Raw genomic sequence first — 23,287 nt, forward strand, 5'->3', positions numbered from 1 at the left:
CAAACTTTGAGGAATACATGAAAAGATTTCCATCTTAATAGAACCCTTGACATAATCTTTTCATTGAAGTTCCATTTTAGAATTGAAGTTAGTAAATCTAAGGGTTATAGTAAAGTATTTTTATGATGAGAGAAGTCAGCCAGAGTATATATTCAACAGTCTAAGAATAGCTGTTTCTAGTAATCCATCAGATCTGCGCAGAATTTCACGTAGCATCATAGCGTTCTAGGTTTCTTTATTTTTGTGTGTTTTACTGCTACTTGGTGACTGGCTGCAAAAATCACTACAGTGGGTTTGTGCAGAGCAAAATAGTGAGTCTCTGTAAGTATCCCTGTAAAAAGTTAGTCCTGAAGTCTAAGGCATGTGCAGTGAGAAAGTACTCAAAACTATTTCTTTCTCTTCTTTGTCTTTAAGCTAGTGCTCAAAGTAGCTACTCCATTTGCTCCTGTCTCTGGAAGAGCTGAGGTTGGAGACTCTCTTTCCTCAGCTTGTTGCATCATTAATTGAATGTTTTTCCAGCTATGATATCTCTGTTTCAGGAATCCTGGTGCAGGGCAGCAGTGGTAAAAGTACAGAAAACAAATAGTAATTAATGGCCAGTTGATCTTTTGAAGGAGTCCAGGAAGTGACTTGATTTTGGCCTGAGAATACCTGAGGTGATGTTGGACCCTGAGGTCTTTGTGTGAAAGCCATGTCAAAAACTGGTGTCCGGAGCTGGAAAGATTCTGAATAGAAATAGAGGAATAATTGGGTTCAAGCCACTTCCTATACAATTTCAGTTTTCATGTAAAATTGGAATCAGTTTTGGAAGTTCGATAAACACAATCTGATTTCACCACAAATTATTCAGCTCAGTGCAGATATTAGTGGATACAATCGTATGGCCTTTGTTACACAAGAGGTCACACCAGATGATCATAATGGTCCCTTCTGGCCTTCAAAATCTGTGAATATATGAATAATTGAAAACCTGTCCTGCCAACCCTTGTTCCTTGAGGTAGTCATATTGAAATCCTGTGGGACTACTCGTGTGAGTAAAGGTTGTGGGATCAGGCCTAAAGCGAGAAATCATTATCACTTATGTTTAAATTTATCGATAAAACTAAAATATTCACTTCAGGTAAAAAGATGGGTTTCTTCCAAATGTGAGGTGCTTGTGTGGTAATATCCTGCTTTGGCTCATTAAGCAGGTCCTTGTCAAATAGTTTTAAAAGTTGTCTTGCTTCAGTCTCCTGAACCATTCAGTTCTGTACTGGTGCTACCAACCAATTCAGAAACAATTTCAAAAATACTGTGTAGAATCTTATAAGAAACATCTTTGGTTTGTTTAAAAATAAAATTAAATTCAAGGGCCTAAATACATGGTGAGTATAGGCATAGTAAAACCACTGCCAACACATCTCAATGCAGGTAGCGGTCTTCCTCGCTGTGGCTGATGATGTTGATGTTTGCTTGTACAGGAATACTGGGATGTACTGTCCTTTGCAAACAGTAGGACTTAGTTTGAAACATGATTACAGTAAGTGTCAGCAGATAAGTGGTGTGTCATCCAGGTTGGAGTTAATGTGTCGGTCTCAGGTGTGCCATGCCTTTGTATGAACATTCATAAAGCAGTTCATTTCTCAGGTGACTGACTAGAGATCAGTTTTAAATCAAGAGTTTAGCGGATGGGATGACTTAGTTATTCAGCTGAAAAATCTGAGTAGCTGATGACTAAGACAATTCTGGAAACTATGCTATGAAATGAGCATTGATAATGCTGCTGCCTTGCAGCTTTCCTCCCCCTTAACATGTTTTCTGTTGCTTCTTTAATGTAGCTGTACTCTTTTAACAAAGTAAGGAGCATGTTTGTTTTGTAGCTCCTAAAGTAGTCATTAATGCTTCGAAGTTTCCCGAGCACATAGAGGAGAAAACAGTTTTTCAGATTCTTGCTCTTGTGACTTGGCTGCCCATACCCCAGTACATTAAAAAAGGTGCTAAAGAAGCCAAAGCTGTACTGGATGTGCTGTAAAGACAAAAAGCAAGTGGGAAATTAAAGCGCGTGTGTGTGTATGTATATATATATATATATATATATATGTGTATATATATATATATATATATTTTATTTGAGAGCATTCTGTGGCATGTAAAAGAGCATCAAAACAGCCAAAACACCTTGTGCTTTGTTACTGAAATGGACCGGTTTATGTTCCTGTATTCAGGTGCTGGTGCATGAACAGGGTGTGAAAGGGAGTTCCTGGAGATTGTAGTCCTTTCATTTGTGTTGATTTCCAAGGGGGCAGGAGATTTCCATGACTTACTCTTGACAGCAGAGGGACTTCCTAGAGTTTGGGTTTGAGGTGATATGGATGGAAATAAAACTTTTGGGGATTTTTCTAACCAGAGAGTCTTGGTGTGTGTGTCATACTTTAAAGTAGACATGACCTTTTATTAGCTCCACACCTCCCACCCCCAGGTGATGAACTGCAAGATCACATAACCTGTGCATTCTTCTCAGGAGGAGGGATTGTATATCAAAATATTGTTCCCCATGAAGTCAGGTGGTGATGGTGTTTCTTCAGTAATAACAAGTATTCAGTTGTAGTCAGATGCATGGTTCTGAAAACCTTGGGCCGTCTGTAGAGGAGAGAGTGTAGGGGTGGAGTGCCCTGTAGAATACACGATGTGGAAGATGTGTGTGGGAGCACTGGTGAACACATGAGTTCACTGTAAGTGGTAGATGTACTGAATTCCATGTTTTAGTATAACACAGCAAAATAATAGAATTCATGTTCTAGAAGGTTTGTATTTTTTAGTACCTTGCTACGTTAGTTGTAAAACAAAACCAGCCTATAAGAGTGTGTATAACTGGAATTTTGACTTTCTTACATATTTTGATTTCCTGGTACTGCGTTTCCTCACAGCCATCGTCACGTTGTTGGCATATTTGCTGTTAGTTTTGGTATAACTTCTGAACAATTTCATAAATATATAGTGCAAAGCATTTAGATTGCATGATGCCTGAACTGAATTTTCCAAGTTGCTTTGCAGGCATTATTCCCTATTCTTTTCTTAATTTATTTTAAAGGAGTGGTTGCAAAGTAGCCTGAAAAGAAGGATTTGTTTGTGATTGATAGATTACAATAACTGATATTCACATACACAAATTCTCATGTGTGTCTGGGCAGCAGCATAGAACTGATAACATATTATGGAGAAAAGTTGGAAATGTTTCTGTGTTAACCCAGGGAAGTCCAAATTTCTTAGCTTTATACTTGGAAGGCTTCAGTTTCTAAGTTCAGTCATCTCTGTGCATATCTACTGTCTTTTCTCCAAATAAAAACTGCTTTCCACTGCTAATGAGTGTTTTTGTAGCTTTCAGGGTTTTGATTGTAATTCTCTAGCATATTCTTGTATTTGAAAATCTAAAAGTTCTGAAAATACTGATGAATTTGAAAGCTGTATCCTCTTACAGCCTTCAGGTGTCTCAGGTGATCACTGACTCCTTCTTGTCTTTGCCAAGTTCTTCCCCTTGGGGTGCTGATGTCCTTACCGTGTATCATCATTTTTTCCTTCTTGAGAGAGTTCTCAGGTAGCTGTGATGGGAATGCAGGTTTGAGGGACCTGTCTGAGGGAATACCTGTCTGAGGGACAAATACTCCTGAATTTTAAAAGCTGGTCAGCCCTTTGGGATAGTTGGTTTGTTCTATTTCCTCACCCACAGGAAGCAGGTAATACCTGCGTAACTGAGTTGGTAAATAGCTTCATTAGTGACTAGCTTTAAGACTCTTCCACAGCAGCATGTTCTTCTCTCAGCAGGAAGGAGGATCTTGGTCATTGCTATTAAAAGACTTTCGTGAGAAGGCAAATCCATGAATTGTATCAGTTTTTGGTGCTTGATAATACTGTGTAGGTATATCCATGCCATTTTTCTTAGCAGTCTTATTTTAATTTTTAGGTAACAATTCTAAACATGTTCTTCTGTTTTCTTTTAGGTGCAATAGAATGAGGGAACTGTTTTTCTCATTACTTCTCAGGAATTATGTATTGTTGGTTAGGATTCTCAGTCTGTAGCTTATTTCCTGCTAAGGATGTCACTAATGGAGAATTTATGATATGGAATGACTAACAGAATTCAGTACATGCTCTAATATTCTCTTTGGTAACCAGTGCAGGAAGGAATTAGTCTGTTATTCTCATACTTTTTAACACTTGGAATTTCTGTGAAATGGCTTAATTTTACAGTGGGAGATAGTAGAATTTCTGTGATATGAACATGACAGGGAGGTGCTGCTCAAGTTTGCTTTGCACAAAGGCAGAGAAGCTGGTGGTGGCAAAATCTTAACCTTGGTTTCTTAACCATAAAATTCTGCTGCTGTCTTTATTTCAGCAGTTTTCAACATTCCAAGTTTTTCACATTGTTTTTCCCAAGCACTGGACAGGAGTTGTTTTTTAGCAATATTTGCTATTCATTGAACTCAGTTTTTTGTTTTTCTTTTGGGGTGTTTTGCTGGGTGTTTATTTATAACATCCCAGCGATTATTTGCTCCTTTAAATTCGTTTCCCATCTGTTGTGCCTAGGTGCTGCAGAAGCATGTATGAGAATTTGCACCCAGCTCTTGGAGATTACAATCTTTAAAAGCCCAAAGTAGTGTTTTTTCTTTCTGCCCCTTGAAGAATGGGTAGAACCTCCTGTGGGAGCTGAACTACAATGCAGATTTATAAAGGTGCAATGGAGTTACATGGGTGGGATTTGATTTTAGGTTTTAATTTATGTTTGGAGCTCTGGCCCTTTTCTTAACCTGTTTGTGTAAATGAATTCCTGAGGTTTGCATTGCCTGCTTATGGTAAAGCTCAAATCTGGCCCAGTCTTGCTGTATGACTGAAAATCCAATTGGAATAGTGCCGTCATAATAGTCTCCTGTGATCATAAAGTTCGTATTTGATAAACAGAGCTCATTTAGCAGATGCTGCTTTAGAGTATTTACTTGCATATATTTTTAAGGAGATTGGGCAGTGGAAGCTACAGGAGTGATTAACAAAGCGTTATCTCGCCCATTTATGTAAACAGGGTATTTCTTTTGTGAAGGTGTCTTGTTAACTACCCGTTGCAGACCTTTATTGGTGCTTCTTGAATAATTTGTTTAAACTATGCAGTACAGATTCCTTATTTTAGCACTAAGACTTACAAAGGCTTCTTTTAGCAGCCTTTAATTTTGTACTTATGTATGTGACATAGCCTGTGGCTGTGATCTCTACTGTGAATCTGCAGTTGTTTTGGGATGAAAGAAGAAGGCAGCTGGAAACTCAGTAGCTACATCTAGCTGTCTACCTAGAGAAGGCCTTGATTTCAAGTTTATCTAAACAAGCTCGACTAATCCCAACTATCTAGGGGGATCCACTGTCAAAACAAGCAGCATGGCCCTAAGGCAAACACAACCATACAGAAATGAAGGCTGGGACTTCCAATACTCCAATGACTGCATACTGGAGGCTTTTTTTCCTGAAAGAGAGTAAGAGAGGTAGCATTTGCATAATGCCTTTTCATCGGAAACTTTTGGAAAGCTGACAGAGGTCCAGCTTATAGCTCTGTAGCCACAATACAGAGTCTATAGGAGAATCCTTGAATGACCTAACCATATTGAAAGAAAAAATGAAAGCATCGAAGTATAGCCAAGTGAGTGTGGAAAAGAGGGCTGCTGCATTGTCTAACATCTGCTCTACTTCTCGTTAGTTTTGTTCTTTGGTATTCTATGTGGACTTTGGAGAAACCTAAGACAGCCTAACATGAATCCTATAATCTTCCTTCTGAATATTTATGTAGTGTGCCAGCCTCTAAGCTGTCCTTTGCATCTTCCTACTTCCCCCTCATTTTCATGCTCTCAAATGAGGCCAACATTTCAAAAGCTAAATAAATGTTTGTGAATGTTTATAAAAGATTTGCATAAATTTGTCCTTGTTTGACAAAGATCACTTTTTTCTTATGCCAGTTCTGAAATTTTTTAAAGGTTTCAGTGCTTGTCTTGACAACAAAGTCCTGCCTCAGAGAACAATGATTGCTGATTAAGTGGGTATGCAGGGGTAGCTGAATAGAGCATTTGAGGCGACGGCTAAAAGCACCAGTCATCATAAGCCAGAATTATAATATTTAACAAATGTTAACCAGTGTAGATATCTAAAGCTTTGGTTCGGAGGCACTATACCTGGGCAGTTGACTCATGTGATTATCTTTTCATAGTAAAGGGAAAGGAAGTAAATATATTCCTCATTTTTAGTCACTAAATGTTTCAAAAACTGCTAATTCAATCAGTATTCCAGCTTCCTGGTACTGACACTTCTTATCTTCACCAAGTGATCAATGTTATGCACATAATTGGACCTGATTTGGTTTTTTTTCTATGCCTGTTTGCATCATTTTTCCATTTTTTATGATTTAAGGCTCGAACAATTATTCCTACAACAGTAGCTGCAGCTTTTTAATTGTTTTTTTTTTTCCCACATGTTAGCTAAAACCCCTTCATCTTCGAAAAAAACCTAAATCTTAATTTTATTGTAGGGGTTTAAAGACATTTATTATGTAGATCTCTTTAAAAAAGCTGCTTAAATATTTAGTTTCTCTTTACTTTCTGTTTTTTTTTTTTTTGTTTTTTTTTTCTACTGGCAAAAAGTAATAGTCGTTTCTGTTCTTTTGTTCTATTAGTTGAGAGGTTGAAGTTGTCATTAAGGCAAAAACTAGAGCTACTTCTCTGACACAGTTTTTATCACATCTGCTAGGCCTGTGTCCCAGGAGGAGCTGTGTGGAGCAGTGAATTCAGCACAGGCCCATTATCTACTGTTTTTGCGTATGTTGTAAAAGGAGTGAGACCTCAGGGAGGCTTGGAGCCTCCTCCCGTGTAATGTCCAAATCAGATTTGAAGGACTGGTGGCAGGAAAGCTTTGGCCTTGGGGTGTGAATTCTAAGAAACAGAGTCACAATTAGGTTTAAAAAATTCAGGGATTTTGAGCTTTATCTTGAAATATGTTTTTAGTAATGCAAGTAGAAAAGTTGCCCATCTGTGCACATATTTTGTGCGTTTAAAATATTTAAATGATAGCAGGCTTCAATATGCTTAGGAAATGTTATTTATCTCATGCTCTTCCTGTTACCAGGATTGTGTATCTGTGTGTTGGGCTTTTCGTTTGCTTTTAGAAACCAGCATTTTCCTGAGAACAATTAGTTGTTACTTTCAGTGAAATGATGCTTCAGACTGGGTACCATTCCCCTTCTGACCCCCATACAAGAAGAAGGGACTTTTGTAGAAGAAAAACCCTCCCCTAAATCAAGCTTTGTAATTGCTCAAAAAGAGCTAATGGATTTTTAGAACACAAAGCAAATGGATGAACTAGTGCTATAAAGTTGTATTGGAATAGTAGTTGAATTTAAGAGGTAGGGATAAAACTGAAGGTAGTTTAAATTAATGCTATTAAGCAAATTATGTTTGTGGAGGTTTTTGTTTGTTTTTGGGGTAGAACATTCTTTTAAAGAACTGGTTAATATTAATTCTTAAAACATTTTGACCATTATAAGACTCAGTAACGTTCAGTACTGGTGCAAGATGTAAAAAGATTATGTCAAAATGAATGCAAGAGGATATTTGACATAAGTATTTGAAATTATTTTTGCAAAAGAATGTGTTGTATCAGGTATTTAAAACCCTTTAAAATCTAGAGCAGCCTGGATTGAAGTTTTAGGGGTTGAAGTTTATTGTTCTTTGCTTTTGCTGCTTCAGCATCTTGCAAAATCTCAGCTTTTTGTTGTGGCTGTGTGACACTGGCTTCTGTGTGCATGATCTTTTTAATTTGAGAATTGGATTTTATAAGCTGCTTGAGTGGCAGTGCTCTTCCTGATTTTTAACTACATAATTCCATGGCATTTATTAATTAAGAATAATATGTGATAATTTCCTATATGACTTTAGGAAAAATGTAAGATAATATAAACTTACAGTAATAATAAATGCAAATTTAAGTTTAAACTTTCAAATCAAAAGATGTGCTGATCCCTCTTTGTTACTCAGAGCTGTGTTCAAGTGACTGGTTGAATGTTTTGTTACTGAGGTGCTTGTTATTGTGTGGAAAATGCACATGAATTTCTGACCAGCTCTGCACAGCTCTCAGCATTTGTGATGTTCTCAGTGGCTCTGTGCTTTTTCTTTCACCACCCTGTGGGTTTCAGGCAGGGTTGTTGTCATGTTTAGGTTGCTTATTTGGAGGCACTGACAACTTTTTTTGTATTCTTAAACCTGTTGTTCCCTTGGAGTGGATGATTTAATGAATTGTTGGCTTAAAATGATTCAAACAGATGAATTCAATATAAGAGCAGTTTACAACTTTGTGGCTATAAGATAGATGAATGTACAAGGCAGATATAATTGGATAATATTTTTCTTCAGCTAATGTCTTAGCACTCTTTTATGCTATAGTAACATTTTGGTAATGTTTAAATTTGATGTTGTTTCTAAACATATAAAATGATCCCTAGTTGCTTGCTGGTTGGGTCGGGATCCTGTCCCCTTTCTCACTTGCCTCGGTGCCATAAGGCTGACTGGCACCATCTTCTTCTTCACCCTTGTTGCTCTTCTTTCTCTTCCTTCATCAGTCTATTGATGTGTTCTTGAAACTCTCTCTGTGCCTCTCCATGTGAGGAGGATTCCATGTTTCTTTCATGGATTCAGCAGGTATTTCAATCTGGATAAGGTGAAAACTATTTGTCTTTCCACCCTCTCTGTTTAGTATTTCACTTGCAGCAACCTCACCTGTAGTTCACCTCTGGTTTGAGGTCAAGGAAATAAAACAGCATTCGTCTTTTTCATCACTGAGCCATCTCTTCTCTCCATGCAAAACTCATCTTATTTGCAATGCTCCATTCTCTTGCAATATTTGAATTGTTCCTCTGTAAAATGTATGTACTTCCTGAAAGAGGGTTGTGGGGGTTGTTTTGTGTGATTGGTTTGTTTTCCCCAAGAATTACAGCTAAAGGTCTTGTCTGTACTCTGGGAAGTCTTGTCAACTTTATCCTGGCTTTTCCCAGGTTTCCTAATAGGCTTCCAAGTACAGGTCCCCAACCTGTTGGTTTTTATGGTGTATCATTTCTGTTCTCTGACTCACATTTATATGTGAGTGTTTTGCTTTAATTATTCATAATTTACCACAATTGTTTATAATTTTTCACCGTTTCCTGCCTCTATTTTAAGTTCTTTCCCTCCAGCTTCTTGTTCCACTTTGAATCTGTTGTCTCACACGTCTTTCTACGAGCAGATTCTTTGCAACAGTCTGCAGTTCTTGTGTTAGACCATCAATTTGCATTTCATTTTATTGGTGTGGTTTTGTTTGATTGTAGCTGCAGCATTGGACATTTGTTACTAATGTTCATTTGAACAAGAGAAATAAACTACTCCTGTATATTGAAGAGGCTCTGAAGTTGTTCCATTGTCTTAGAAATGGGAGCATACAGTGAAATGTTTGAAAAGAAAAAAGCCTTGAGTTAAGGTAGGGCTTGCATTTTCCATTTACACGTGAATATGCAAGATTTGTCAGCAGTGTTGAGCTTTCTTTACTATTTCATCTCATAATTTGGGCCATAAGCCAAGTGTGCATTGTGTGTTATTTAACAGCTTTGCTTTCCATAAACTGCTCAAGTCTCTCTCTTGTGTGTGTGCATAGGAAATCCTTTCAGAGACTGCCTCACCTTCATAAATCGCTGCGTGACACAAAAGGGCTGAACGCTGTATTCCTGCCTCATTTATTTGGCAAACTTTGCTACTGAAACCAAACTTAATCAATGAGCTCTGTGTTGTCTCCGATAAGTTATGTACTGGCTTTATTGATTGGGAAGGATTTTAGAAAACCCATGTGGGGTTTATAATGTCAGCAGTGTTTTGATTATGAAAAGAGTTGGAACCTTGGGACGAGGAACCAGGTGGTGTATGTCCTGAAGCCACGGGTGACACGGCTGGGCTCAGTCCCTCCGGGAACACAGTTCATGCCCTGCACTTTAACTGTGGTGACTGGCTGCTATAGATGCACTTTTTGCTCATTAAAATGTTAAAAATCAAACTGCATGTAAAAAGATTTGTGAAAATATAAACTTGGGGATTGATCCAGAAAACTGGCACGTGAGACCCCAGAGACACTGGTTTCAGCTACTGGGTAATTTACGCTTCTCAGCTGTATGTCCTGGATCGTTCGAGGGTTCTGTTCTTTTTAGGGGGTTTTGCTTTAGAGGCATTTTATGTAGGTTTTTCTTTAAGAAAATAGGCATAGGGGAATAAAATAACAAATGATCTATTGATACTTCCTGAGTTTCATGTCAGGTAAGAACATAAAAAGGATTATAAGATACCAACATGGAGTGATTCTGGGTTTGGTTTTGTTACGGTTTTTGTTTGAAACCATAAAGAAATGATGATTTTCCTAGGCCATAAGTAACACCCACCTAAAGCGTTCTGGTAGAAAGTTATGTAGGATTGCTCATCTTCCAAACAGAGCAGTTTTTAAAGGAAAAGAAAGGCATTACATTTCTAGTAATGAGTTTGCAACTTGAGCACAAATTGAATACTTCTCCAGTGTTTGTATTTCTAACATGCAAAAGATCAGCAGTTTTGTTAATTAAAAACTATTTCTCGATATTATTTTTTTAATAGTTGAAATGCTGACAAAATTTGTCTGTGGTTAACCCGGACTAGTCTCAATTTTTTAGTTGTAAAGCAATGCAGGTCAGTATCGGTGCATAGTGAGTGTTAAATTATGTGCAATACATTCTAAAAGCCACATAATAATATCACTGTAAAATCTTCTTTAACATACAAAGCAGTATATAATGGTACAAATTCAATATATTGCTTCTTTAAGTGGAAATTTCATTTTCTGTGTTTAGGAAGCTCTAATATCAAGAGGAAAGTGCAAAGTAAGTTTTTAGTAATACCCTTACCCTACAATAACACAATGCTGCTGAAATGCTAAAGTGTTTTATTATGTGGAGGTTTTTACTTGCTGTTACTGTAATTATTTAAATCATCAAAATAATGGAGAGAATATATTCTGCTGTTCCGAGGTGATTGCTGACTTGTTGTCTTTTAACACTGTTTAGTTCAGAATTTATTTAGCAGCTACATGGCTTTGTTTCTGAAAACTAGATGCACAGTCATTATTTTGAGGACAGTTTGTATTGATAAGACAAATAAAAATGTCAGCACTTTATCCTCCTGCAGTTACAGTCTTGATTCTTTTAAAATTCTGGGGTTTGTGTGTGGGTTTTTTGTGTGTGGTTTGGTTTTTCCTTTGTTTTAATGTTTTCCACATCAGGATTTCAGTTGTGGGTAAAGGACAACTGTGTAGTAGTTACGATTTGTCAGGATGTTGTTTTTGCACACAAGCAGTCAGTTGCTCAGCACACAGTCGATCTTGTGGAAGCCAGTGGGATTCGGCACAAGGGTGAACCCAATCACAGTAATAAGCCCTTTACTATCAAGGCATTATTTTGTATCAAAATCCATATTTCTGCAGAGTTTACTCTGAAACCTCTGTAGCTCCTTGCCATGGCTCTTGCTGGAAGCGAAAGGAGGCTATTGCTTTGCTTTGCATGGCATTCTTCAATAGATTCTTTCTTGTTCTTTAAAAACAGGAGGTTGTTAAATAATCTATCAATAAACTGTCAAGAAGTCAAAGTTTCCATATCTGCTTGTGCCTGAAACCTTAAGAACTTGCCACATTTTAGTTGTCAAGAAACCTCCAAAGAGGAGTCTGTGAGCAGTTGAGCCTGAAAACCATAGCGAAGAATGGGGTGTGCTTATTTGAATTATGTAGGAGGAACATGTTCTTGCAAGGGAGTCAATATGTTTTCTGCTTCATTGAATAGGTTATTAGATTGATGTAGTTTATTTGTTGAATGATGGCATTGGTTTTAGAAATAAATGAAGCGAGAAGCATCAATTTATTGGTGATAACTTATTGTTACTGATCAGAGAAGTGTTGAATGTTTTGGAGGATTTGTCATGTAATCAGGGTTATCTTGTTTCAGCTGAAAGCAGAAATATAGGTTACATTTCAGGTCCTGAAATATTTAAGTGTGAAGGAGAATGAACAGTGAATTGGCTGGTAGCAAAGGTCTGAAATCTCTGTAGACCTTTATGGTGGGAGGTGTATTATAGAATTCAAATTTTGAATATCATGGAACAATGTAAATGGGTTGCTTTTGTCTGTGAACACAACCGTTTGGGGACTGACCTGTTTCTGTATTTATTTAAAGTTGTAAAGTTAAAAATGATTAATTTCACTGCTGAGCATGTTTTCAGTTTTCATATTCGTGCTTTTTATTTGATGTCAGGCAAAGGCTATACTTGAAAGTTTCTCTGTGGTGCTGCTTTGTAACTTTTAGGAAATGGTTTGTAGTTTAACCAATTTGTATTAATTTTAATGCATATTATTTTAGTCAGTCTTTTAACACTCAGATTTTCATTCTAGTAGCAGGAGGCAACGTTAAACATTCCTGCTATGAGACCTATTGGCTTTATCTTTTGTTATTTGTCTTGCTGATGTTAGGAAGTATTCTCTAATCCCCCGGACCTCTGTTCCTAGGTAACAGTCAAAAGCTGTGCCAGCAGAAGTGGTCCTGCCAGGCCAAACCCATGTGGTTTGGTGTTATTCACTATGATCCATATGGTCAGGGTAGAGACTGTCCCCAGAGAGGTGTTAACACTCAACAACCCAACCTCCTTCTACTCTTTGGAGAATTGCTGGATGGCTCCTGCTGCCTGCCCATGTGTGAATCTTGATTAATTTTTCATTTTTAATGAAGTTTGATCATGTTTATTATTTCACATGATTGACTGCCTGGTACTCCTTCCATGTAATTGATAAAGCCCATATTTCTTCATCTGTCTCTTATTTCTTCAGGGTAAAGTTGTGAAATTGTGTGATGTGGTTAATATTAGATTTATTGGTCCCGACAGATGTATAAATTATCTCTTTTTCTCTCCACAGGAAGTTCTACAGACTTTGACCAAGTTTTGTTTCCCCTTCTATGTGGACAGGTAGTGTTAGCTTTTCAAACTTTACAAGAAAATAAGCTTGTCAATAAAACCACTGTAGAAAATAAAAACCATACCATTCTTAATGTTCTGTCTGCCTGGCTGTGACTTAAAGCACCCAAGTGCAAATTATAGTCTCGGAATCACTTTTTCCTGGGGTTTTTATGGGCACCATCAAAAAAAAAGAAGTTTTAAAAGTTTGAGCTGTTCAGTGGCAGCAGTAAGAACATTTTGTTTTACTTCTGTGTAATGCTTGGTTGGGAAAATACTTGGGTGGTAATTGTCAAATACCTGTGTTAATATCAGAGCTTTGTGTGTGTGTATGTATTTTATTTCTTAATTGCCAAAATCTGGGTAGAACTATGAATTAAATGCTTTACATTTAAAGGCTCTTGACCTCGCTAGAATGTTGGTGCTTTACTTGGTGGCCACTTAATGTGGCTTCTAATTTTGGAGGGGAAACTTGTAAAGTTACAGTGGATTTGACAGGAACTGGGAATGTTTCATTCTTGTCATTTAGAAAACTCCAGAATGTTTTTAGGTTTTTTAGTTTTGCTTTTACTGTGGGTTATTTTTGATGGTTTTGTGAAAGAACAAGGGTTCGAATGTTGAAAAGATGCACCACTGTTTGTATCCTCCACGAGCATCATTTAATTGGTCAGAATCACTTGCCTTGGGTCAGCTTACACACTGAACAGTTGTGATTGATGGAATTGACCTTAGCTGTGATTAAACTGCTAGAAATCTTTCTCATTTCAGTGAAATCGGTGATATTTACCATAGAAATTGATTTTCTTTATAAATCAACATCTGCTTCTAATATAATTTCTTGTTTGAACCCTTGTTTATATATTTATTTACATACTTGCTCCTTAGGCAGCTGCTATTTCATAGTTCTCTATAAATGGAGGTGAAATCTCGCTGTGCTTCTCTGGAGATAGGAGTGTACATAGTAAAACCACTGCTACACTTTGTAATCTGGGGCTTGGGGAAGCCAAAAGCTTGAATGGATCGTGCAGATGATTTGTTCTTTCAACCTGCTGGGTGGTTCCTGCGGATCAGAGTTGAGAGCCATGGGTGAGGCTCAGCTGGAGACACCGGTGCCTCTGCTGTATCTGCTTTGTACATGAAAAGAGAATCTGGATATCCTGGGCTGTCAACATGAGCAACTTAACCAGCGCTCCTTGACTTGCATGACCTTTAAAAGCCACAAAAATTTATGATTTGGAGTTACTTTTTGCTGATCATGTTTTTCTTTCCCCGTTCCCTCCCCTTAGGAAGTATTTACATATATTTTTCTAATGTCTGTGTTTCTACTAGAAGTACTCATGCTTACTGTGTGTAGGTTTATTGTACCTAGGGGGTTTGTTTGTTTTGTTGTTTTTTTGGGTTTCCCCAGCAATATAACATTTTGAAAGATAAGAACACTGAAAACCCATATGGGTGCAAATGAGAACATAATGAACACTGATTCCCATTTCTGGATTTGCTTATTTGTCTGAATATCACAGACTGTCTCTGAAAAGACTGTAAGCCAACAGTTTTGAACATAAAGGAGAGATCGTAACCCATAATTTAATAATTTAAAAATAAGGATCAACTTTCAGTACTCCAGAAGGTAGAGGACATCCCAAGTTAAGAATATGGCAGCAGAAAGAGATGTGTGTGATACTTCTCTTTTTGATGTAAAAGTACACACGTACACACAAGTGTGCATGCATGCGTAGGTGTGTGCATAGATATAAATATAAAACCAAATAGTTGTTGTAGTCCTCTGTGATATAAATTTGACATAGTTCAAAGCTAATCTGCCAGTAAGAAGGTAAATAGTCTTAGATCACTGAGTGCAAGTGAATTTAATGTGACTATGATAAAGAGAAAATAATACAGTGCATCTGAAGTGCAAAATGTTCCTCATCTTTTAGCTGCTTCCAAGTTCAGAATGGATTGAACACTGATTATTAGAGGCTGTTCCTGGAACACAGCAAGTGATGAATTTGCACTAGTTAGTCCCTTTTTACTCTTAACCAACTACTGATTATTTATTTCTACATTTCTTAAATCAGATTAAAAATAAATAAATAAACAAAATAATAGCCCAATAACTAATTTATGTGCTTATTTAAGGTAGTGAGCAGATAGCCCCGTAATGAAATTAATTGGTGCTTTAATATTCCCCTCAATTTTCTCAGTAAACACTTCTTCTACATTGAGATGAAAAGAAATTGCTTCTAGAAGCAGCACTGTCTTCAGTTATATGTCAGAGGGGTCTTTACAGTCATGTCTTACAGAGTTGACTAGCACTCTCTAGTGGGACTTTATCCCTCTGTATGTGTCTGAAAAGTGGTGTGTTGGATCAGAGCTCCAGTTACTGTAATTCTTAGTCTCCAGGGCTGTTTTTTTTTTTAATATATATATATATATATAGTTTTGTTCATTCTGCACAAAAAGAGAAAGAAACACTGAAGTGGTTTCAGTAAAGGCCCTTCAAATACTTAGTAACTACTCCCAGGTAACTTGTGTGCCTTGTCGGCCACGACCATTTGAGTATTAGAATCTCTGCAATATTGAGAGGTTGTACAATTATTATTCTTAACATAACATTGGAGATACTGGCTCATTGCTCTAATAACTTAGGAACATGGAATAATACCTTCTGTTGGAGTAATACTCTGTGTAAGATATATCTTCAAGATCTGTGGAGAAAGGATCAGTATGAATTGTGATAAAGAGACACTGATATGAGCAATCAGAACTGTGTAGTCACTAAAGAATAGACTCTAACCCTAACCTGAGTTTCCTTTCATCAACTCAGAGCCCAAAATAGCATCATGAGTCATAGAACTTGAGTTTTCAAGTCCTGCTAGAGTGTTGTCCCCAGTTTATACCCCGTTTGTGAGGACTTTTACTTGGGGAAATTTAATTTCTGTAACTATGCTCTGTGTTATGTGCAGTGTTGTGCCACGCTTTCAGTGGAAACTTCTTGATGGGAGATGTGTGCTCAGTGTTATTCCAGCTGCGTCTTGGTCTTCTGACTTTGACATGAAGCAGTGGTATTTCTTTGACAAGTGCTGTGAAAGGACATAAATCTTCACCTCCATGTGTGTCTCTTCTAAGGCTGAAGGTTTTCTAAGGCAGGTGGCATAAACTGAAGAAGTTCTGTTGCCTCTGCCAGATCACTTCAAATGATGATCAAACACCAAGATCTTTAGGATAGTGAAGATCATCTGTGTATCTTATCATTCTCTGGGCTGAAGGTTTTGGCACTCATTGACACAGATTCTTAATTCTTTATATATTGATTCTTTTTATGTGTTCAAAATCACCAGGGACTAGTTGGCCCTTCCTTTAGTCAGTGAACCATGAGTTTTCTGTTCTTATGGCTGCAGGATCAAGACAGAGACTATTCAAACTGCAGGAGTGAAGAACTCCACCTGAGTCAAATTTCCTAACACGATTAATTTGTGTTAGTTAGATATAGCTAGCTCTCCCTTTCCCTCCAGTACTAACTTCTGCCTGCTCATTTAGAGGTGAAATTCAAGGTGCTTCCACCTTGTTAAGCTCTCAATAGACCTTCTTCCCGTTTGAAAATAGAGCTATGAATAACAAGCATCAATATTAAGATCTTAGGAAAAGAACTTTTTATCTTTGGAAGTTTATCCTTCCATGTGAAGAACTGACACTTGAGCAAGACCTGTCAGACACATTTAGTTTCTGCAGATCACCTGAATGTAAGAATCTTTGGTTTTATTTTGGAGGAACTTCCCAACTTGTCACAATTGTTCCATAAGCAAGCTTTTCTCTGCCACAAATGAAGCATGGATTTTTTTTCCCTGTCCCATAATTTTAATTGTCAGCTAGAATTTCTCACACATGCTCTGCTCTCAACCTTGTTAAAATTAAGCATATAGTCCCCTTTTAAAACACCATACTAAAATCACCATAGTAACATTACATCCAAGCTTTACAGATAAAACACAACAGCAGTCAGGGATTTTTTGGTATCCCCTGGCAGCTCAGTGTGGTTTATGGAAATGGTTGCTCTGTGGACCTTCACATTTCAGCAGGATGATGATACCCTGTCTAGTTCTCAGACTGCTGAAATGCTTTTAAATAGCCGTCTTTTTGTTCACCTGTGAATTTGGAGCACTTTTTCATCTTTATCACTGCATGTTTTCCTTCGCTACGTGAAATCTACTGAAGGATTCTTCTTTAAACTGGACAGTGACTTCTTTCTGATTTGGATTCAACTTTTATTACTGGAAGTCAGTAAACCCAAGATAAACTGGAACGGTAACCTGAAATAAGTGTTAATTTTGTATCATTATGAGATCTGAAATTAGATTAAAAGTCATTACATCATTACATCAGTCCCAGCTTCACCACTAAATGTCAACATTTCTGTTAAACACTAAAACTACATTTCTGCTAACTGGGAGGTGAATTGGGCTTGGCTTAGGTGGAGTTTGGCATCTCTGTACTACTGAAGCACTTGATTAACTTTAGACAAATGGGGTCATATCTCAAGAATGTTTTTCATTTTGTTAATAAATAGCATTCAGAAACTGCCATGCTTTAAATGTAAAGCATCTTAATTTGAACTTATTTCAAGCACCACTTATTAGTGGTCAGATACAGATGCAAATTGCAGTATTTTTAAGGACGTCTTTTTAAATGCTCAGGTTTGGGGCTTTTTGCTTGTTTGTGTGGTTTGGTTCTTGGCTTTTGTTTTTTTTCTTTTGTGGTTTTGTTTTCTGTCACTGTGTTGTTCCAATTTGGGCAAACTTTCCTACAGTGATGCTTTCCCCTGTGGTGTGAGTAGGAGCCAATGTTTGAGAATGTTATTAGCTCACTTGTGCTATTCTTGAAGAGCTGTTAAGATCTTACAGTTGAGGCAAATTACTCTTAATTGTGAAAAAGCATGTAAAAGTCCTCCAAGATGATTTCTATAGTCATGGCTGGCTCTAGCACACTGTATTTGTGCTTCTGGTTTGGCTTATCTTCCTTTGCACACTATTCTAGGCTTTAGCTGTTAGAGTAAAGGAGAGTCACCTGGCGTGGTTCCAGCTGCTGAACATTTTGGAATCATGTATCTGGCATACATGCAAAATTGGTAGATAGATAAATAAAGCTTCTACAAGTCAATATCCAAGTGTTGGAGAAGCTTAGCGTGTTATTAAACATTGACTTGCTCTTGGAGTAAACCAATTTTCAAATGAAGAGTAATAAGGAAATATTTTGGGTTCTATGAGAGAACATGGGTTTGGTTTGCACAGTGTGTACTGCGCTGACGGTGGTTGATAGTCATAACCATTTTCATTTAAAGAGAAACACATTTTTAGTATCCTCCCACACTTAAAATACAGAAAAGCCAACCCAAGGCCCACTCCTCCCTCCCCAGGCAACTTAGAATATTCAAGTTTCTAGAGGGTGTATACTCACAAAGTTAATTTCTCCACGAAACACTTCTGAAAGAGGAAATGTTACAGGTTCAGTGACATTGACTGCATACTTTTGACACAGTCAGCTCAGCATTAATTTTTTTTTTCCTCTTACTCTCTTTATTTTCAGCCATGCAGTTAACCAAGTTGGGCAGAACTTTACATTTGTGCTTACAGACATTGACAGCAAACAGAGGTTTGGATTCTGTCGCTTATCTTCTGGGGCCAAGAGCTGCTTCTGTATCTTAAGGTAGGTCTGTGTTTTGGCTTTTGGCTGACTCTAGGAACCAGTGTTTGACTTTGCTGTGTTACACTGCAATTATAATTTCCAGCTGTTCAAACTTATTTTCCTATCTGGTCCTCAGAGTCACTGCTCTTCTGCAGAAGTGATGCAAAGTATCTTGCACTTGGAGTTCCTCTGTAGATAAGTGTATTTGTTTGTAGTCAATGTTCTTGAGTTAACAATGTGCAAAAAAAAAGGTCTCTGCAGTAATGTGATATGACATAGCATGGTGGCAGCTGTTATTGTTAGCTGTCACAGCTGATCTTGTTAAGACATTTTGTGGACATTTGTATATGCAAGTTTTATTAACAAAGCATCTGTTGGTAACTGAGAGAATGTCACTGATGCTGTCCACATCCTGGAAATTTGTATGGGTGAGCTTTACTCTGTTCCATTGAGGGGTTTGTGAAGTTTGTCATAATAAAGACTGTTGTGGAAGCTGGGAACAATGCATTTCACATAAAATGGGCAAAGAGGCTCTATCAGAGTGGGTTTTGGTGACCTCCCACGGACATGTTGAGTTACAGTCTGTAATTTTCTTTTTTCATTTGCTGCAAGAAATGATGCAAATAAAATCAGATTTTTAGAGATTTTATTAGATCCACTAAGAACTCTGTTAAGAATTATGGATTGAAGATTTATACACAGCCTCCAGCCTGTTTTGTTTTAAATGGTCTGCCTTGTGCTTTCTGCATATCAGTGAGAAATTGGAAGTTTTGGAGAAATAGCTCAGGTAAAGATAGCTCAGATTTGATCTTATAAATAGACTGATCCTTGCTCAATCAGTCACAAATGAGGACAGCTTCCTCTGTGAGCAATTGTAGACATCTGTCTCAGTCATTTCTGTTTTGCTTTTCACGTGAGAAAATCCAGTGTAAGAACAAGAACGTGCCTTTGTCCTTTGGATACCATGTGTTGCACGTGATGGAACAGGACCTTCTTTATACATGTTACTGAGTATGACCCCTCTGGAGAATTTCAGGGTCAGTGTGGTAAAATACAAGAACACCTATCAAGTACAAGGATGGATTGCATACAGCAATGCCACAGAGTAGATTCTGGGTTGATTAACAGGTTTAAAATGAGTGTCTGTGCCATTTGTGCTGGCATTAGGCTGGTGAAGATACCAGATGTGTGTTGCCATGTACTGCAGCATTATACTGATGGCAGTGGTCTAACTAGGCCTTCATTGAAGAAGCTTGGCATTTGGAGAAATTATTGTGAAATCTACCAAAATTGCTACCTGACTGTGTAGGAGGCAGGTGTTTTCTGAGTATTTTCATTCTTTCTTTTCTCTAGTTGACAATTCAACTATTATTAGTGATGGCAATCCAGCAATTGGGACCATGTACTGAAGACAGGAGGGTATTTCCATAGCTCTTTTAGGGTGCTGATTCACTCTCATATGGGAAGTGTCTGATTATGTAAAGTAACTTTTCTTGATTAAAGACAAATTAAAGGGGAAGCACTTTAATAAGAAAATCTGAATGAGGAGTAGTGTGAGTCCGTTCTTGATCTCTCCTGGATAAGAGTTCTTTGCTGTCAGCTCCCTTATGTTGAGTGAATGCCAGGAAGAAATGGAGGAGTTATGTTGTAGTTAAATGCCTTCTGCTTCAACTCATAACCAAAAAACAACAACAAAAAAGAGACTTCCGTGCAGTTACAGCAGTGGATGAATTGGAACTCCTGGTTTCATTCCTATCAGTTCTTTCTCCCGTGAACTAATGAGAAGATCAAAGTTCATCATTAATGCACATGCCAGTAAGTTTTGAAGGACAATTAGTAATGTAAATCACCATTACACAGTTTCACTTGCTCTGTTCCCAGGTCTGCAGCACCTGTTGTTGATGTGACTCTTCTCAGTGTCCATTATGGATTAAAGGATGCTGCATGGTAAATGGATGGGTGAAAACATGTTGAAGAATGTCAGAATGAGACAAAAAAGCAAGTGGGGATGAAAAAATGTTTATTTGCTTTTCAGTGACAGGTTGGATGACAGCAAGCTTTGAGATGATGATTTTTATTATTAGAGACGATAGTCATGTGTGTATGAGTCAGACATTTAATGGGTCTGGTCATGGTATAACAGTTTGGAAGAATTCATCACATTCATCATCACAGATTCATTATTGAAGAGAAACAGGAAGAAAAGGAAATCCATTTCAGTCAGCCAGTGCTATAAAAAAAATTCTTCAGCAGTCAGGAAGCACAGTTTAAAGCTAGGCGCTATTTGGAGGGCCAGAAGGCAAGGTCTGGACTTGGAGTTTTAAAGTGAGACTTTTTCATGTAGATGCAAAGTACAGTAAGGCACTTCTTGGAGTTCAGTAGCAATGATTTTATCGAAGTTATCCAGGATGTGGCTCCTGTGGCCAGCAGAAAGGCAATTCCATTTGAAAGAGTAACTCTTTTGGCTGTTTTAACCAGTACTGTTTAGAAATCTGCTTTCCAAGGTAGTTTTCATAGTTTTGTTCCCCCTGTGGTTAGCATCGTTACACACATCTATGGAAATCTTAGATTAAGTTTAAAATCTGCATCATTGAGGTGTTCCACGATATTCTGTTAATGTAGAACCACTGCGTTTTGCCTCTGTTATTCCGTTTCCTCTTTTCTTCAATTGATTTCTAACTGATCATGGGACTACAATGATCAAATGTGGTATTGTAGCACCGGTGACAACTTTCTGCGTTTCAGACAGCAGAGGGCGGACAAAAGCACAGAACCAGTGTCACGGACGGTCTGGTGGGGTTTTGGAGGTTCTAAGCGATGGAGTGAATTAGGAAAAACCCACAAGCTCATGTATCACACATCAAAATCTCCTGGGTGACTTGGTTTCTGGACTGCCATTTTCAATGCAATATATTACAAAACGTAGAATCTGGTTTTGAAGTATTTTCTCTTCCAAATGATGAATACATAGAAAGTTGAGAGCTTTTTTTTTTTTCCCTGAGATTTCATTGAAGGAATTTGCTGAGATGAAATGAATCCTATTGGATATGCATTAAGAAACTAATTTGTTGTTGTTGTTGTTGTTACTAGAGGTTTGCTTTAATCTAACCGGTAATGTTCTTTCATTAGGACAAAAGAGTCTGGAAGATGGTAGAGTTTCAGAATTTGTTCTTGATTTGCTGTTTCCTCCTAATTACAGTTACTGAAACATAAATGACCTACGAGTGATTAAAAAAAGGACAGTATAAATTTATTTTTCTGCTTTCTTATACTCTTAAGGTATATAGGTACATTCTTATTCTTAAGATTTTTGCATGCTGAGGCTCTTAATTTTCATGTCCTCATTTTTTCATGTTAGATCTCCTTCCTGGTTTGTTCATTTTTTCACATTTCTAGCAACTCCAGCTGTATCAAGGTGTCCAGAAGCTGGTTTGTTGGTTCTGTTATGGACACTGTTGCTTAGTGGCTCAGCTCTATTTGCTTCTTTGGCTGAGTGCTGTTATCCAGAACTCTTTAGGCTTTGATGGATTTCAACATTTTTTGATGGAAAAGTAATGCATAAACCAGTTTGTATTGGTATGAGGAAGTGTACTAAAGGAGTAAGGTGTTTTATTTTGCAATCTGGTTTCTCAAAGTTCAAGTGGACAAACATGTACGTGGTCTGCTCATAATGGGAGATAGTTAAAACCTCATAGCTGAAATTACAGTGAGTATGATGCTTCCACTTGTGCTGCTTCTAATGGTTGAAGAAGGGTGAGGAACATGACAATAGGGTATATACAGCTGTGAGGAGACTGCTGAACATGTGAAATCCTAAATTCTGTAGAGAAATTGGAGCATGAAATACCTTTATATCAAGTTCTTGTATGAAGACATTATTTAAAAGTGCATATCAATTTTCTTTGTAGCTGTTTTTTTGTCCTGACATTTAGCTGTAGTAAAATCTCAGACTCCTGACAACTTCGTCTTTCTGTGCAATCAGTTCTACTTTAGGAATGTAAAAAATGTTGTTAACTCGGTCTGAATCCTTTTTTGATACCCTCATTGCAGAATGTTTATATAATAAAGGGAACAAGTTGAATTTTTAGAAATATTTTTATCTTTTGTCTTCTGAGACATTTCCAGAATTCAGGGGAAGGACCCAGTCAGTGGTGCTTGAAAAATTCTTCAGGTTCTAAACAGACAGAATCCAGTCATTTCTTTAAGTGCCTGTTTATTTTATACTCTTGACTATTTGAACTTTAGAATAAGCTCTGTGTTCATGAAGCACACTGCTTTGAAATAGAAATAGTGCCAATGTTGACTGTATGGTAACCTATTTAAAGGTATGGACTGCTTTAAATGTGTTAAGTCAGTGTAATGATTTCAGATTATATAAGAGAATAAAATGGTGGCCTGAGTATTCATATAGATAAAAAGAAATCACAGGCCTGTTCACCAAGTTGACCCTAGTATTAAACATGTGCTTCTCTTATGGCAACATATTTTTGAGTTTAAAAAATACATTAAGCCTTTTATCTGAGGAATAATAGACTCCCAATGCCCCAGCACTTCTACAGCAACGCTAA

At 37.5% G+C, this 23,287-nt stretch overlaps 1 protein-coding gene across 6 annotated transcripts in view; it reads left to right on the forward strand.

Moving 5' to 3' along the window:
• DENND1A (DENN domain containing 1A) overlaps nucleotides 1-23,287 on the forward strand; it is a 189,734-nt gene that overhangs the window by 37,728 nt on the left and 128,719 nt on the right. For all 6 annotated transcript variants that reach the window (XM_057408991.1, XM_057408993.1, XM_057408995.1 and 3 more), the window contains exons 4-5: nucleotides 13,003-13,052; nucleotides 18,621-18,740. In XM_057408991.1, coding sequence (XP_057264974.1) covers nucleotides 13,003-13,052; nucleotides 18,621-18,740 — 170 coding nt within the window. The remainder of the gene's footprint in view (nucleotides 1-13,002; nucleotides 13,053-18,620; nucleotides 18,741-23,287) is intronic.

Source organism: Pezoporus wallicus, unplaced genomic scaffold, assembly GCF_028554395.1.
Source record: "Pezoporus wallicus isolate ANWC-B61680 ecotype Strahan unplaced genomic scaffold, APGP_CSIRO_Pwel_v1 contig_8341, whole genome shotgun sequence".
Taxonomy (NCBI): Eukaryota; Metazoa; Chordata; class Aves; order Psittaciformes; family Psittacidae; genus Pezoporus; species Pezoporus wallicus.